We start from the raw sequence: 13,682 nt of genomic DNA on the forward strand, positions 1-13,682 counted from the left end.
AGCGTCGTTTTCGTTATCAAGCGCGAAACTGAAGCCATGACAACAACTGCGATAGCGTGATGCTGCTGGTTTGTTTGTGTGAAAGTCTGTGATAGTTTCATATTTAGATTATCGTATGATCGTGTGAAGTCATGTGTGCGGCGGTGAGGTTTATGGTGATGTATGTGGATGAGTCTGTAGATGTGTTTTATACAGACGGGCGCCGACTCCAGCTGTCATCTTGCGGCTCTGAATTCATTATAGACAAACACAAGCTGTCACCCTCTGATCACCCGCTACACACCAGAGAGAGAGTCAGACAGAGGACACGATTCACCATCAGCGAGTATAAGGTCATACACACACAAACACACATAGACATTACAGACACACACACACACACACACACACACACACACACACACACACACACACACACACACACACACACACACACACATACACACACACACCTTTGTACATATGGGTGATTCTCACGAAAACTTGGTTTTAAACATGTCAAGCATGAAAATGTAAAAATTGCTTAAATTTCCTTTTTTTCCCCACCAGACATTGAAAAACAAAGTCTGGAGTAAACGGGAACATTAATTTAAAAACTTTTACTTATCATTTAACACTTTTTGTAACATAATTTAAAAAATTAGTCCTAAAAAATCTCATTACCGCAACAGTAAGAAAACATCAACACTGTCATATTTTCAAAATGACATGACAAACCTGAAAGAACATAATTTGGAGATTCTGCACATGCATTTAAAATCACAGTATTATGCTTCTATTAATTAAATTAACATTTAATAAGCATCTGTTGCGGTAATGATAATCAAAATGTCGTGTAAGCATTCTGACAAGACAATATTTCAAATTAACTGTAAAAAAATGATCTTACCTGGTAGCCATCTTGAAGTAACTGGTCCATGTGTTTGGTTACTCAAAATCAAACTTTATTAAAATTCTGTATGTGTGCTTAAACTGTTCTCAAAAAGTGTTGCGGAGGATGAGAACATCAGGCATGGACACATCATTTTCCTAATTTTTCTTCCATTATTATTATACATGAATATTCAGTAAATATTTTTTCTGTCATCTAAAGTAGTTTAGCAAAACATCCATTTATTTTTTTTCTTAATATTTTTGTGTTAATTTGATTAAATTACAACATAACGCATGTTCAAACACAGCCGGACACATTGCGGTAATGAGAATTTCAGCAGAAAATGAGATAAAATTTCCAATTACAAATTCTTATGTTGAAATCACACATTGTGCAAGGTAGAACACAGTATTGTGTTAATTCTGATGCTTTTTAATATTACTATATTACACATTTTAAAGCTAAAATCATTAGTGCCTTGGTGTTTCAATGGTTTCGTGAGAATCACCCACATAGACATTATACACACACCTTTGTACATATACATTTATAGATGTACACTAATTTATACACATACAGACATTTGTGTAAACATGCATACACATTCACACATATACATACAAGCATATGTATCACAATAATTTGTGTGTGCAAATATATGTGTGTCTTATGTGTCAATAATCTGTGTATGATCATCCACCCAGCCATCATCAATATTTATCTTGTGTCTCTAAAATGTTTTTTTTTTTCGACAAAGCTGCTTGCAACAATGCTAAACTGTGAAAAAAACAATGTAATTAAATTGATATTGATCTATATGGGTTAATAATTAATGCCATAAATTAGTTTGTTGTCTTTTTTTTACAGACTTTGGTAGTTAATGCCCTGGAGTTTAGAAACAAATATGCAACTCGTCCATATCTGCCTGAAGAGCTTATAGAAGTGGAGAATAAAAAGGTGAAAATTTCATAAAGATTCAGTTTAATGACTAAATTTGTATACTTAATCGCTCACTGAAGTTTATTTACCGTATTTTCATTTACAGACTTTCATGAACGCAGTGACTGAGGTTCAGTGGCCGGCGTCTGACACTTGCGATATTTTACGTGGACCTCTCGAGGAGACGTCTGTCTGTTCTGTAGATGGTCATGCTAAACTCATTCTTTCCTCTTCTGGAGAGGAGTTCACAGTGGAGTTTATCTGTAGGTCCAGCCAAAGTGAAGTAGACTCACAATATCAAGGGATCCAACACAAAAGCACGGATAAAGACTTAAACACCTCAGCTGATGCTCAAATTCATCGTCGTCCAGCTGCAGAATTTGTGGAGCCAACCAGCAAAACGTCCAGTAAGGTGGATCTGTACACCAAAGTCATCCAGCAGTATTCCCGAGCATCTTACCCACAAACATGGCACTATCCTTTATCATTAGCTGTCTGGCATCTGGAATCACAAAGAACTGAAAGAAACACTGGACAACCTACATCAAGTCATGCAGATCTACAGGACGGAGAAGTTCAGCTACCAACAGAGCTGAAGTCGAAACTTCCTGATGCGTTGCCTTTGAAATGTCCATCTCCTCATCAGCACAGGTGCGTAACATCAAACACGGCACACAGCCATAGTGATGATGAAGTTACAATCTCATCTTCTCTCTTATCTGGGATTGAAATTTGTATATATTTTTTGATCACATTTTACTCTAAGATCCAAAATAAGAAATAAAGCACTCAGTTTCAGTGCTTTTGTCAGTATGTAGTTCACAATCACAGACAGAAATTGAATACTGACCGTCTGATGCTCAGGTGGAGGTACGAGAAAGTGAATCCTGATTGGCTGGAGCAGGAAGTGGAAGTTACCACTGAGCTGGTGAAAGTGGTCTGGTGCAAAGGTATCATATACCGGTGAGTAATGATATATTTACTGTACATACAATAACACTGTTACTGTGACATTACCTCATTCGCGGCAGCCATTATTTTTTTAAAGTTGCGCACCAGCATTTTTGGTAATTTTCACAAAATGCATTCCACATTTTTTTTTTTCAAAAAATATATAAACATACAAATATAGAAAATGAAAGAACAGACCCTCTGCTTTCAAACAAACAATAAAAAAATGGGAAAAAAACTTTCGTTTAATTCTGTCTATATTTTTTCTCTGCTTATAAACTTAAAGGTATAGCGGAAGATTTTCCCAAATTATTTAAAAGAACCGCCCCTCCACAGAAAACGAAAATCTTCCGCTATACCTTTAAGTATGGGTATTTTTCTTTAAAAATATTTTTTTAGCAAAAAGCTGAAATAATTGCATTTTTGTGAAGGAACTTTGTTAGAGATCAGATTCAGAAAGATTATCAAAACATACAAAGAGTTTAAAATTAGTTAAAAAAACATTTGCTTCAGTTTTTTTATAATTTTGGTAAGTCGCAATTTTTTTTGACAACCCGCTTACATCATCTTTTAAAGGGACATTCCAGAGTTAAACTTTTTATTCTTACCGTTTTGAAATTCATTCAGCTGATCTCCGGGTCTGGCGTTAGCACTTTTAGCATAGCTTAGCACAATCCATTGAATCCAGGGCTTGACATTAACTTTTTGAAATTTGTGTTTCACTTGTCCATGCACAAAAGTCACTTGTCCGGGTAAAGATTTATAATATAATGTATTTTTTGTGTTTTGCTAATCAGTGGCGGAGCAAGGGACTTCTCATAGGGGTGGCCAGGCAGGGGCCAGCAGTTACTCTGGGGTGGCACATAAAATCTCTATCATCCAACCTTAAAATACTTTTAAGTATAATAGGTGTGTTAATAAGAATAATGTATAACATACAATTGCTGAAATACTTTCATTTTAATTAAAATGAATTGAGATTAACGTACAATTTATAGTCATAATTCAACCTCATGTTTTTTTAAACTATTTAATCAAATAATCATAATCAAATAATTTAATCAAATCATTTGGCAGCTTCTTGCTACTCTTTCTGGAGAATGATGCTATATCTGCTGCCTTTCTCTTCATTTTTCCCACATTTCAATGATTGTAGAAAAGTGTCACCTTTAATAAATGGACTAATCCGATCACCCCTGTTGTTAAGTGCAAAATGGACTGTTCCAAAACTTACCGCTAGAGAGTCTGCGCAGTGTCGGAGAATAGAGCAGGTGAATGATAACGGGAAAGGAGATCGGCTGAATAGTGTAAATAGTTATAGTTTAAATAAGCAGGATTGATTCAATTCAAAGGAGGTTTTGTGGACTGTGCGTCTGCGTGCATTATACTAACCACACATCTATGCACATTTAATAAAGTCAACGATTTGAATACTTTGAGTGAGACATACTTGTTCTAACCGGACAAACTAGCCTTCAACCAAACCCGGACTAGCAATTAAAGCAAAATAATAGAAGATTTTTCAATGATTGTCTGACATTAAAACACTGAACATTACCATGTTTTAAAAAACAGAATATTAGAATAAATGTATCTAGATTATCTGTTATATATATATAGGCTATATATATATATATATATATATATATATATATAATCAATCTTAAACCTAGCATTTACGCTGTAATGTTTGTGTGGGATTTTTAATGTACAGTGACGAACTCTGTCCGATTCAAATCAGCTGTCGCGCAGCTCACACACACATAGGCGCGCTGAAAGAGAGATTCTCGTTATAAAACAGATTCTTAAACAAGATTTTAAGCCTATTATGTGTTTTACCGAACGTTAGAAGAGAAAAAATACGGACTTAAATCGGCTTTTTTGACTCCCGCCCTTCCGTGTTCGGCGATCAGGTTTAATGTGCGCACAGCTTGTTTAGTAACAATAACAGTAGATGTAAACGTGTGTGTCGGCGTGCCGCGCTCTCTGTTCAATATTCAGCTCGGAGTTTGCGCTGCGTGTTCTGCTCTGTCGTTAACGGCACATAACGTGAAGTAACATTGATTGAAATTTAACTTGTCCAGTCGGACAACTAATTTTCTCTTACACTTGTCCTACAAAAAAATTCACTTGTCCCGGACAAGCGGACAAGCCTTAATGTCGAGCCCTGGAATCTGATTAGACCATTAGCATTGCGCTAAAAAATAACAAAAGAGTTTGGATATTTTTCCTATTTAAAACTTGACTCTTCTTTAGATACATCGTGTACTAAGAATGACAGAAAATTGATGGATGGATGGATGGGATTTTCTAGGCAGATATGGCTAGGAACTATACTCTTATTCAGGCGTAATAATCAAGGACTTTGCTGATGTAACATGTTTGCAGCAGGCGTAGTGATATTACGTACTGCCCCGAAAATAGTCCCCTTGGTTACTTTCAATGGCAGAGGACTATTTTCGGGCAGTGCGTAATATCACTATGAAACTCTTTGGTTATTTTTGAGCGTGATGCTAATGGTCTAATCAGATTCAATGGATTGTGCTAAGCTATGCTAAACGTGGTAACTCCAGACCCGGAGATCAGCTGAATGGATTCCAAAACGGTAAGAATCATATGTTTAACTCTAGGGGAGCTTAAAATTAGCATATTTTCAAAAAAAGTGGAGTGTCCCTTTAAAAACGACTCGTATCCGATATCTGCATTCACACACAACTCTTAGCAAAACAATTGCGGGTGGTGTCAATCTGAGTTGATGTCATTTCCCAGCGTCACACGACACCTTATGACATGGGAATATCTGATCTGTCCGCTTACATTTCGTATGCAAATGTGTATCCGATTCATATGCGATTTATCTCCACACATGAATGAGGCCTGAAATTGATCAGAGAATATCGGAATCTATGCGCTTTTTTCCTGCTTACGTGTCCGTGTGTCATATCCGATCTGTGCCACTTGAGAGAAAAAAATTTGAGTCACTTCAAACATGCAATGTAATTTTGGCCTTAAAGGTCCAATGTGAAGATATTAGCGCCATCTAGCGGTGAGATTGTGAAGTTCACAGCTCACCCCTCCCTTTCGTAACGCATAGAGAACCTACGTTAGCCGCCACAGGAAAAACACGTCATTGTCTTAGACAGTGGTTTTCAAACTGGGGGCCGCGAGATGGTGCCAGGGGGGCCCCAGTTTTATGACATTTTATAAAATACATTGATTTATCATGAATTCTGTGTAATTAAACCTAAAAAATAATAAGCCAACTAACCAAAAGCACAACTAGGTATAATTTTATATATTTTGTTAAATTAAAATATTACATTTTAAAACTATTTTGTCATAAATTTTCTTTCGGGGGGTCGCGAAAAAATGCACTGTACACAAGGGGGGCCACAAGCTGAAAAAGTTTGGGAACCACTGGTGTAAGACAAGAAAGCAGTGACGAAATGCGCTCTATAAAGCAGTTTGTCCATTTAGGGCTACTGTAGAAACATGGCAGCGATATCAATGTAAGGGGACCCGCGGTGTATGTGGATAAAAATGCCTTAATCTCAGGTAATAAAAACAATACAATTCATTATTTAAGGTCTTTATACACCACTGATAAAATAGTTCTGTATATTATATTGCATTTCTGTCAAGAGATCCTCCTTAAAGTCACACAATGCACCTTTAAAACAGTAAGACTTATAAAAAGATCACACTGTCAATAGGAAACGAACCGACAGGACTCGATGGATGACATAATAGTAAAAATTAGTAGTGATGGTGTGCTAGACGTCACTACTTTCACATACAGTACTGCGCAGATTGAACTTAAATTAGAGTACTGCTTTCAAATAACTCTGATGATACTATGATGTCATCGCCTGATCAGTGCCACATCAAACACACCTGTGGTTTCTGTTTGTTTTGCGCTCTATCAGTCAGATTTGTCGGTCTCTATTACTAATGTTTTTGTGTCATGTTTTTTTCTCAGTGTAATTGATGGCGTGACAGCAGTAGTCGAGATCTCACCTGGTGACGGCTCGGTCATCAGATCCAACGGAGCTCTGGCCAATTACTTCACACATTACAAATCTATAGCTGCTCACAGAGATGTAAGAAGCTATTTTAATGTTTTTCACTACATTTACTAAGCAAATGAACACCAGTCCAGAAAACTGTTCTGTGAGCAGTATACAAAAAAATTCTGTGTGTTTTTAGACTGTGTATTACCTGAGTGGACTTCCACCCGATGTCCCTGGTCAGCTGTATTCTGTCAGATCTGTGGTCACACGGGCCAGCAGGTGAGATGAGGGACACAAAATCAGACGTGATCATTCCAGATAAAGCTGAAGAAGTTGCATGACTCATGCTGTCTATCTGTCATCTATCTATCATCAATTTCTCCATCCATCTATTCATCCATCCATCCATTCCTCTCCATCAATCCATCCATCAATTCCTCTGTCCGTCCATCCATTCCTTTCTTAATCCATCCATCTGTATGTCTATCTGACATCTATCTTCATCAATTCCTCTCTTTATCCATCTGCCTGTCCATTAGTTTGTCCATCCATCCATCAATTCCTCCATCTGTCTCCATCAATCCGTCAATCAATTCCTCTGTCCATCCCTCCCTCTCTCAATCCATCCGTCTGTCTGTCTATCTATCTGTATCTGTCATCAATGTCTGTCTGTCCATTCGTCCATCTATCTGTCTGTCTTTTCTTCCATCCCTCCTTCTATCAATCCATCATCTGTCTGTCTATCTGTCATCTATCTTCATCAGTTCCTCTCTCCATCCATCCATCTGTCTGCCTGTCCATTCGTTTGTCCATCCATCAATTCCTCCATCTGCCTCTATCAATCCGTCAATCAATTCCTCTGTCCGTCAGTCTGTCTGTCTGTCCGTCCATCCATCCCTCCCTCTCTCAATCCATCCGTCTGTCTATCTATGTGGATCTGTCATCAATTCCTCTGTCTGTTCGTTTGTCTATCCATCATCTGTCTGTCTATCTGTCATCTATCTTCATCAAGTCCTCTCTCATCCCTCCATCCATCTGTCTGCCTGTCCATCCCTCCCTCTCTCAATCCAACGGTCTGTCTATCTATCTGTATCTGTCATAAATTCCTCTGTCTATCAGTCCGTTCGTTCATCCCTCCTTCTATCAATCTATCCATCCATCATCAGTCTGTCTATCTGTCATCTATCTTCATCAATTCCTCCATCCATCTATTCATCCATCCATCTATCTGTCTGCATGTCCATTCGTTTGTCCATCCATAAATTCTGTCTCCAATCAATCCGTCGATCAGTTTCTCTGTCCGTCTGTTCATTTATTCACCTTTCTCCATCCATCAATTCTTACTTCTATCCATCCATACCTTAATCCATCTATCTGTCTGTATGTCAATCTGTCATCTATCTCCATCATTTTCTCTCTCCATCTATCTTTCTGTCTTCATCAATCCATCCATCAATTCCTTTGTCCGTCCATCCCTCCCTTCCTCCAGCCATCCGTCTCTGTCTGTCTGTCTGTCTGTCTGTCTGTCTGTCTGTCTGTCTATCTATCTGTATATGTCATCTATTCCTCTGTCCGTCCGTCCGTTCGTCCATCTCTCCTTCTATCAATCCATCCATCTATCCATCCATCTGTCTATCTGTCATGTATCTGCATCAATTTCTCATCCATCTATTCATCCTTCCATCCATCCATTTATCCACCTATCTCCATCCATCAATTCTTCCTTCCATCCATCCCTACCTTAATCCATCCATCTGTCTGTATGTCTATCTGTCATCTATCTCCATTATTTTCTCTCTCCATCCATCTTTCTGTCTCCATCAATCCATCCATCAATTCCTCTGTCCGTCCATCTATCCTTTCATCCATCCCTCCCTCAATCCATTCATCCGTCCATCCATCATCAAATTTCTTTATCCATCCATCATCAAATTCCTCTGTCCATCCTTTTTTCATCCATCTATCTGTCTGTCTGTTTTACAGAAATGTTTGTGTGTCATTTGTTTGAATCCATACATTTAAGCTCTTTAACAAAAGTTTTGAGTAATTGTAATACTGAAGCTTGTCTTGTGTAATGAGGAGTAACATCTGTGATTTTAATTTCTTAGGATTCTGAAATGCTTCATCCAGGCCAGAACTTCTCTGAGGACTCATCTGCCTTTTTTATGTTGGAAAGAGGTCAACTTTATATTGATGAAAACTTACTGTGCAGTCTACTTGTGCAGATATTGATGTAACTGATGCTCGTGTGTTTTCATCAGACTGCAGTGTGTGATTGTGTGAACGTGGTTCAGGAGGTGAACGTGACGGGTACAGGATGTTTTAAAGCGCTCTCAGATGGGATTGCTAAGGTTTTGTTCCTCAACGGTGTGAGAGCTCAGATGATGTGGAGTTCAGACTCGTACACACCAGCACAGGTATCTCACATGCGTGTTTTATTCAGCATACAATCACACACACAACAGTAATCATGTCAGCAGGTCTGTTGTGTGTAATTCTGTTTTTTTTTTTAATGTTGGTAATTTTAATGACTTTTGTTTCTGTATTTAAATTCTGTCTGTCCATTCATCTGTCCACCAATTCCTCCATAAATTTCTTCTTCTATCAATCCATCCATCTATCTTCAACCATTAATTCCTCCCTCAATACATCCATCTGTCTGTCTATCTTCATCGATTTCTCCATCCATCTACTCATCCATCAATTCATTCATCGATTCTTGTTCCGTCCATCACTCCCTCAATTCATCCTGTCTGTTTGTCTAACTCATCCATTTTCATCAATTCTTCTGTCCATCCATCTGTCTGTCTGCCTGTCTGTTCGTACGTCCCTCCTTTTATCCATCCATCCATCCGTCTGTCTGTCTGTCAATCTGTCATCTATCTCCCTCAATCCATCTGTCTCTCTGTCTATCTATTTGTATCTGTCATCAATTCCTCTGTCCAACCTTTTCATCCATCTGTATGTCTGTCTGTCCATCTCTCCTTCTATCAATCAGTCCACCCATTTCTCCATCCACCCATCCATCCATATCTGTCATCAAATTCCTCTTTCCATCTGTCCGTGCATTCGTCCATCCATCTATCTATCCATCCATTTGTATCTGTCATCAATTCCTCCGTCCATCCCTTCATTCATCTGTCTATATGTCTGTCTGTCCATCCGTTCTTTCATTCATCCATCCATTCTTATTGCAATCCGTCCTTCCATCCATTCATCCATAAATTCCTCCTTAAATTTTTCCATTCATCCATCTGTATCTGTCATCAATTACTCTGTCTATCCGTTCATCCATTTATCTGTCATCAATTCCTCCGTCCATCCCTTCATTCATTCATCTGTCTGTATGTCTATCTGTCCATCTGTTCTTTCATTCGTCCATCCATCCATCCATCTATCCGTATCTGTCATCAATTCCTCCGTGCATTCATCCGTCTGTCTGTTCGTCCATCCCTCCTTCTATCAATCAGTCCCCCCATTTCTCCATCCACCCATCCGTCCATATCTGTGATCAAATTCCTCTTTCCATCTGTCCGTGCATTCGTCCATCCATCTATCCATCCATTTGTATCTGTCATCAATTCCTCCGTCCATCCCTTCATTCATCTGTCTATATTTCTGTCTGTCCATCCGTTCTTTCGTTCATCCATCCATTCTTATAGCAATCCGTCCATCCATTCATCAGTAAATTCCTCCTTAAATTTTTCCATCCATCCATCTGTATCTATCATCAATTACTCTGTCTATCCGTTCATCCATTTATCTGTCATCAATTCCTCCGTGCATTCATCCGTCTGTCTGTTCGTCCATCCCTCCTTCTATCAGTCAGTCCACCCATCCATCCATATCTGTGAATAAATTCCTCCGTCCATCTGTCCGTCCATTTATCTGTCATCAATTCCTCCGTCCATCCCTTCATTCATTCATCTGTCTGTATGTCTATCTGTCCATCTGTTCTTTCATTCGTCAACCCTTATAGCTATCCGTATCTGTCATCAATTCCTCCGTGCATTCATCCGTCTGTCTGTTCGTCCATCTCTCCTTCTATCAGTCAGTCCACCCATCCATCCATATCTGTGATCAAATTCCTCTGTCCATCTGTCCGTCCACCCATCCATCAATCCGTATCTGTCATCAATTCCTCTGTCCATCCATTTATCTGTCTGCAATTTCTCTGTCCATCCCTTCATTCAACCGTCTGTATGTCTATCTGTCCATCTGTTCTTTCGTTCGTCCATCCTTATAGCAATCCGTCCATCCATTCATCCATAAATTCCTTCTTCAAATTTTCCTTCTATCCATCCATCTATCTCCATTAATCCAATAATTAATTCCTCTGTCTGTCTATCCATTCATTTGTCTGTTATCTGTCTGTCGGACTGTTCGTCCATCCCTCCTTCTATCAATCCATCCATCCATCAATTCCTTTATCAATTTCTCCTTCCTTTCTTTCATCCATCCGTCTGTCTGTCCGTCCATCCATCTGTCTGGCCGTCCATCTTCATCAATTCATCCAGTCCATCCCTCAATCCATCCGTATCTATCATATATCTCTTTAATCCATCAATTCCTCTATCCATCCCTCCATCTATCTATCTGTTTATCTATATCATATTATATATTTTCATTTAAAATGTAATTTTAAATTTGTATTTTCATTTTCCTCATCTGAGCAGAAACTCACAGCAGAGGTCAGGCCTTTAGAAAGATGGTGTCAGATCAGTCTGCCAGACGGTCATCAGACACTTGTCCAGGTGGATAAAAACAAACCTTATGAAAGGTAAAGCAGACACAACAGTGAGAGAGTAAAAATGCATTACAAGTCTGACAATAAAAATGCAATGCACTGTCTAGAATAAAGCATATATAGCATAAAGAAGAGTCACCCGTCATTATGAGGAGACAATCACTGGATGATTATACAAAACTGTCCGACTGCAAGATGTAAAACAATATCTTGTCTTTCACAGGTATGTGTCAGCATTAGCGGAGTGGTGTGAGTGGGTAAAGCAGACAGAACAGAGCAAAAGCATAGAGGGTGGGGCCCTCTCAGACTCCGCCCATCCTAACACACATCAGCCAATAACCTACAGGTATTATGAAACTCTTATCTATGGCAGCACCTGTATTTATCATTCATGTCATGTTTTACTTGCTTAAACTCATTTCTCACACTACAGATCTGTTGTCTCAGAACTGGAAAAGATTAAAAGGTTTAACTGTATCCTTTTTATCGAATTTAAATATATATTTGCTTTTTATACGTAATTTATTATAAACAGAACGCCCGCCTGCGTTTTTTCTTTAATACGAATGAATCAGTTTTGTTGGAGAACAGCCATGTCTTGGGTTCTGCAGGAAGATCTTTGGGCTGTGAGCGTTCATCTGACCTTTGTGAAGTTAAACTGACCGATAACTGTATCTCTGAGGCTTTGGAGAAAACCTCTAAAGCCATACAAGATATTAACACGCTCTTATCAGAAAAACCATAGACTTTTCGACACGATTATACGGCATTATTAAGACCATAGAAACTAGAGACTGTGTTCGATGCCGACCCACTGTATACAGACATGTACATACTGTAATCATTATCGAGACTGGGTTGATGACATCATAATGCTGATGGGATCGAAATATCAGCAGATGACTCCGGGCCGGATCCGCACTGGAGCTGGTAACTTTGGCGTGTATCCGGTGCAGATGCGGCCCGGAGTCGTCTGCTGTTTGGAAGGGGTTGGATTACAGGAGGTTGATCATAAGTTAAAACACATATTAATACTGAAAAATGTCATTTAATTTACTCAATAAATAATTATGTCTGTTTTTGCTCACAAATAAATGTTATGAATGGTAAAGGAATTCAAGTAAGACATAGATAAAGTCCTGTTGCAGATGTTTCAGTCATTTCTGTCAACCATACTTGCAGACAAACTAATAACTTGGTTGTAACATCATGTAGTGCATTAATATATCTTTATATATGCCTTAGTTTGTATTTATTATTGTCTTTCCGTCCTCTCAGTGAATGTTTAAATGTAACAAAGCAGCTCTATAGTCACAGACCAAATGTGTTGCTTCCTGTCTATTGTGGCTGTCCGAATTATGTGAAACTGTAAACCTGACCTCAGATCAGGGCTGTGACTGCTGGTGATAGTAAAACCCTGCTCACACCTCTTTATTATTAAAGTAATGGAAACGCTTATTTCCTTTGGGTGTATTTTAAGTTTCTCATCAACTTCACATCCACTTCACAGTTAACGCTTATCTGACTGCTTGGTGAGTTGGGTTTCCTTTTAATAATATTTTATTTGCTTATAAAGGTTTTAACATTCAAATTTGTGTTTCTAATAATCCTAAATGTAGGGACGATACTCCAGGAAGGCAAGTGTATGGCCATTTTGCAACAGGCTCTTACAATGTCCGCATTTTGACATGGCTGGCATTAAACACCTGGGTCTGCCCAGACCGCTTGTTTCCCAGAAACCCGGTCCCCATGAAGACAAGAACACTTTTGTCCAGCTGCAGGGTGCTTCAGTGCCAAAAATCAGACCTCTCCCCAATGTGTTCGCTTTAGGAAAGTGTCCTGCTAAACCCGCAAGACCTCCACATGTTAACTGTGATGTGTTCAGACAAAATGGTAAGAAATGTTTTTTAATATTCATATTCAATTTTGCAAAAGCACACTGGCCCCAATAAATATTTAGAGACATGTTAGTGCATTAAAGGAAAACAAGTTTTTCACTATTTTACTATGTTTTTACCTCGGCTTAGATTAATTAATACCTTTCTTTTTTCAATGCGTGCACTTTTGGTCTTTGTGCGGCGCGTCGTGAATGTGTTGGCATTTGGCCTAGCCCCATTCATTCCTATGGCTCCAAACAAAAGTTTTATTTTGTGCCACCATA

At 38.7% G+C, this 13,682-nt stretch overlaps 2 protein-coding genes across 4 annotated transcripts in view; both read left to right on the forward strand.

Moving 5' to 3' along the window:
* Positions 1-12,979, forward strand: c22h5orf34 (chromosome 22 C5orf34 homolog). 3 transcript variants are annotated; one of them, XM_073861117.1, is made up of 13 exons: positions 1-332; positions 1,742-1,831; positions 1,920-2,220; positions 2,305-2,464; positions 2,678-2,776; positions 6,744-6,864; positions 6,971-7,053; positions 8,883-8,952; positions 9,036-9,191; positions 11,448-11,554; positions 11,745-11,867; positions 11,955-11,995; positions 12,097-12,979. In XM_073861117.1, the coding sequence occupies exons 1-13, from the start codon at positions 132-134 to the stop codon at positions 12,264-12,266; spliced, it is 1,722 nt and encodes a 573-aa protein (XP_073717218.1). In that variant the 5' UTR covers positions 1-131; the 3' UTR covers positions 12,267-12,979. The 3 variants fall into 3 exon arrangements, with proteins under 3 accessions (XP_073717218.1, XP_073717216.1, XP_073717217.1); XM_073861115.1 differs by having other exon boundaries at positions 2-332; positions 1,920-2,464; XM_073861116.1 differs by having other exon boundaries at positions 3-332; positions 1,920-2,464; positions 11,451-11,554.
* fyb1a (FYN binding protein 1 a) overlaps positions 12,915-13,682 on the forward strand; it is a 17,479-nt gene continuing 16,711 nt past the window's right edge. Inside the window, exons 1-2 of the mRNA XM_073861118.1 lie at positions 12,915-13,053; positions 13,141-13,414. Coding sequence (XP_073717219.1) covers positions 13,210-13,414 — 205 coding nt within the window. The 5' untranslated portion in view covers positions 12,915-13,053; positions 13,141-13,209. The remainder of the gene's footprint in view (positions 13,054-13,140; positions 13,415-13,682) is intronic.

Source organism: Misgurnus anguillicaudatus, chromosome 22 (assembly GCF_027580225.2).
Source record: "Misgurnus anguillicaudatus chromosome 22, ASM2758022v2, whole genome shotgun sequence".
NCBI lineage: Eukaryota > Metazoa > Chordata > Actinopteri > Cypriniformes > Cobitidae > Misgurnus > Misgurnus anguillicaudatus.

Bases quoted from the DNA above. Each gene is read 5' to 3' on its own strand.
- c22h5orf34 (XM_073861115.1), top strand. From the start codon at position 132: ATGTGTGCGGCGGTGAGGTTTATGGTGATGTATGTGGATGAGTCTGTA. The intron at 6,865-6,970 runs GTAAGAAGCTAT...GTGTGTTTTTAG, and splicing joins CTATAGCTGCTCACAGAGAT to ACTGTGTATTACCTGAGTGG. The intron at 11,868-11,954 runs GTATTATGAAAC...CTCACACTACAG, and splicing joins CATCAGCCAATAACCTACAG to ATCTGTTGTCTCAGAACTGG.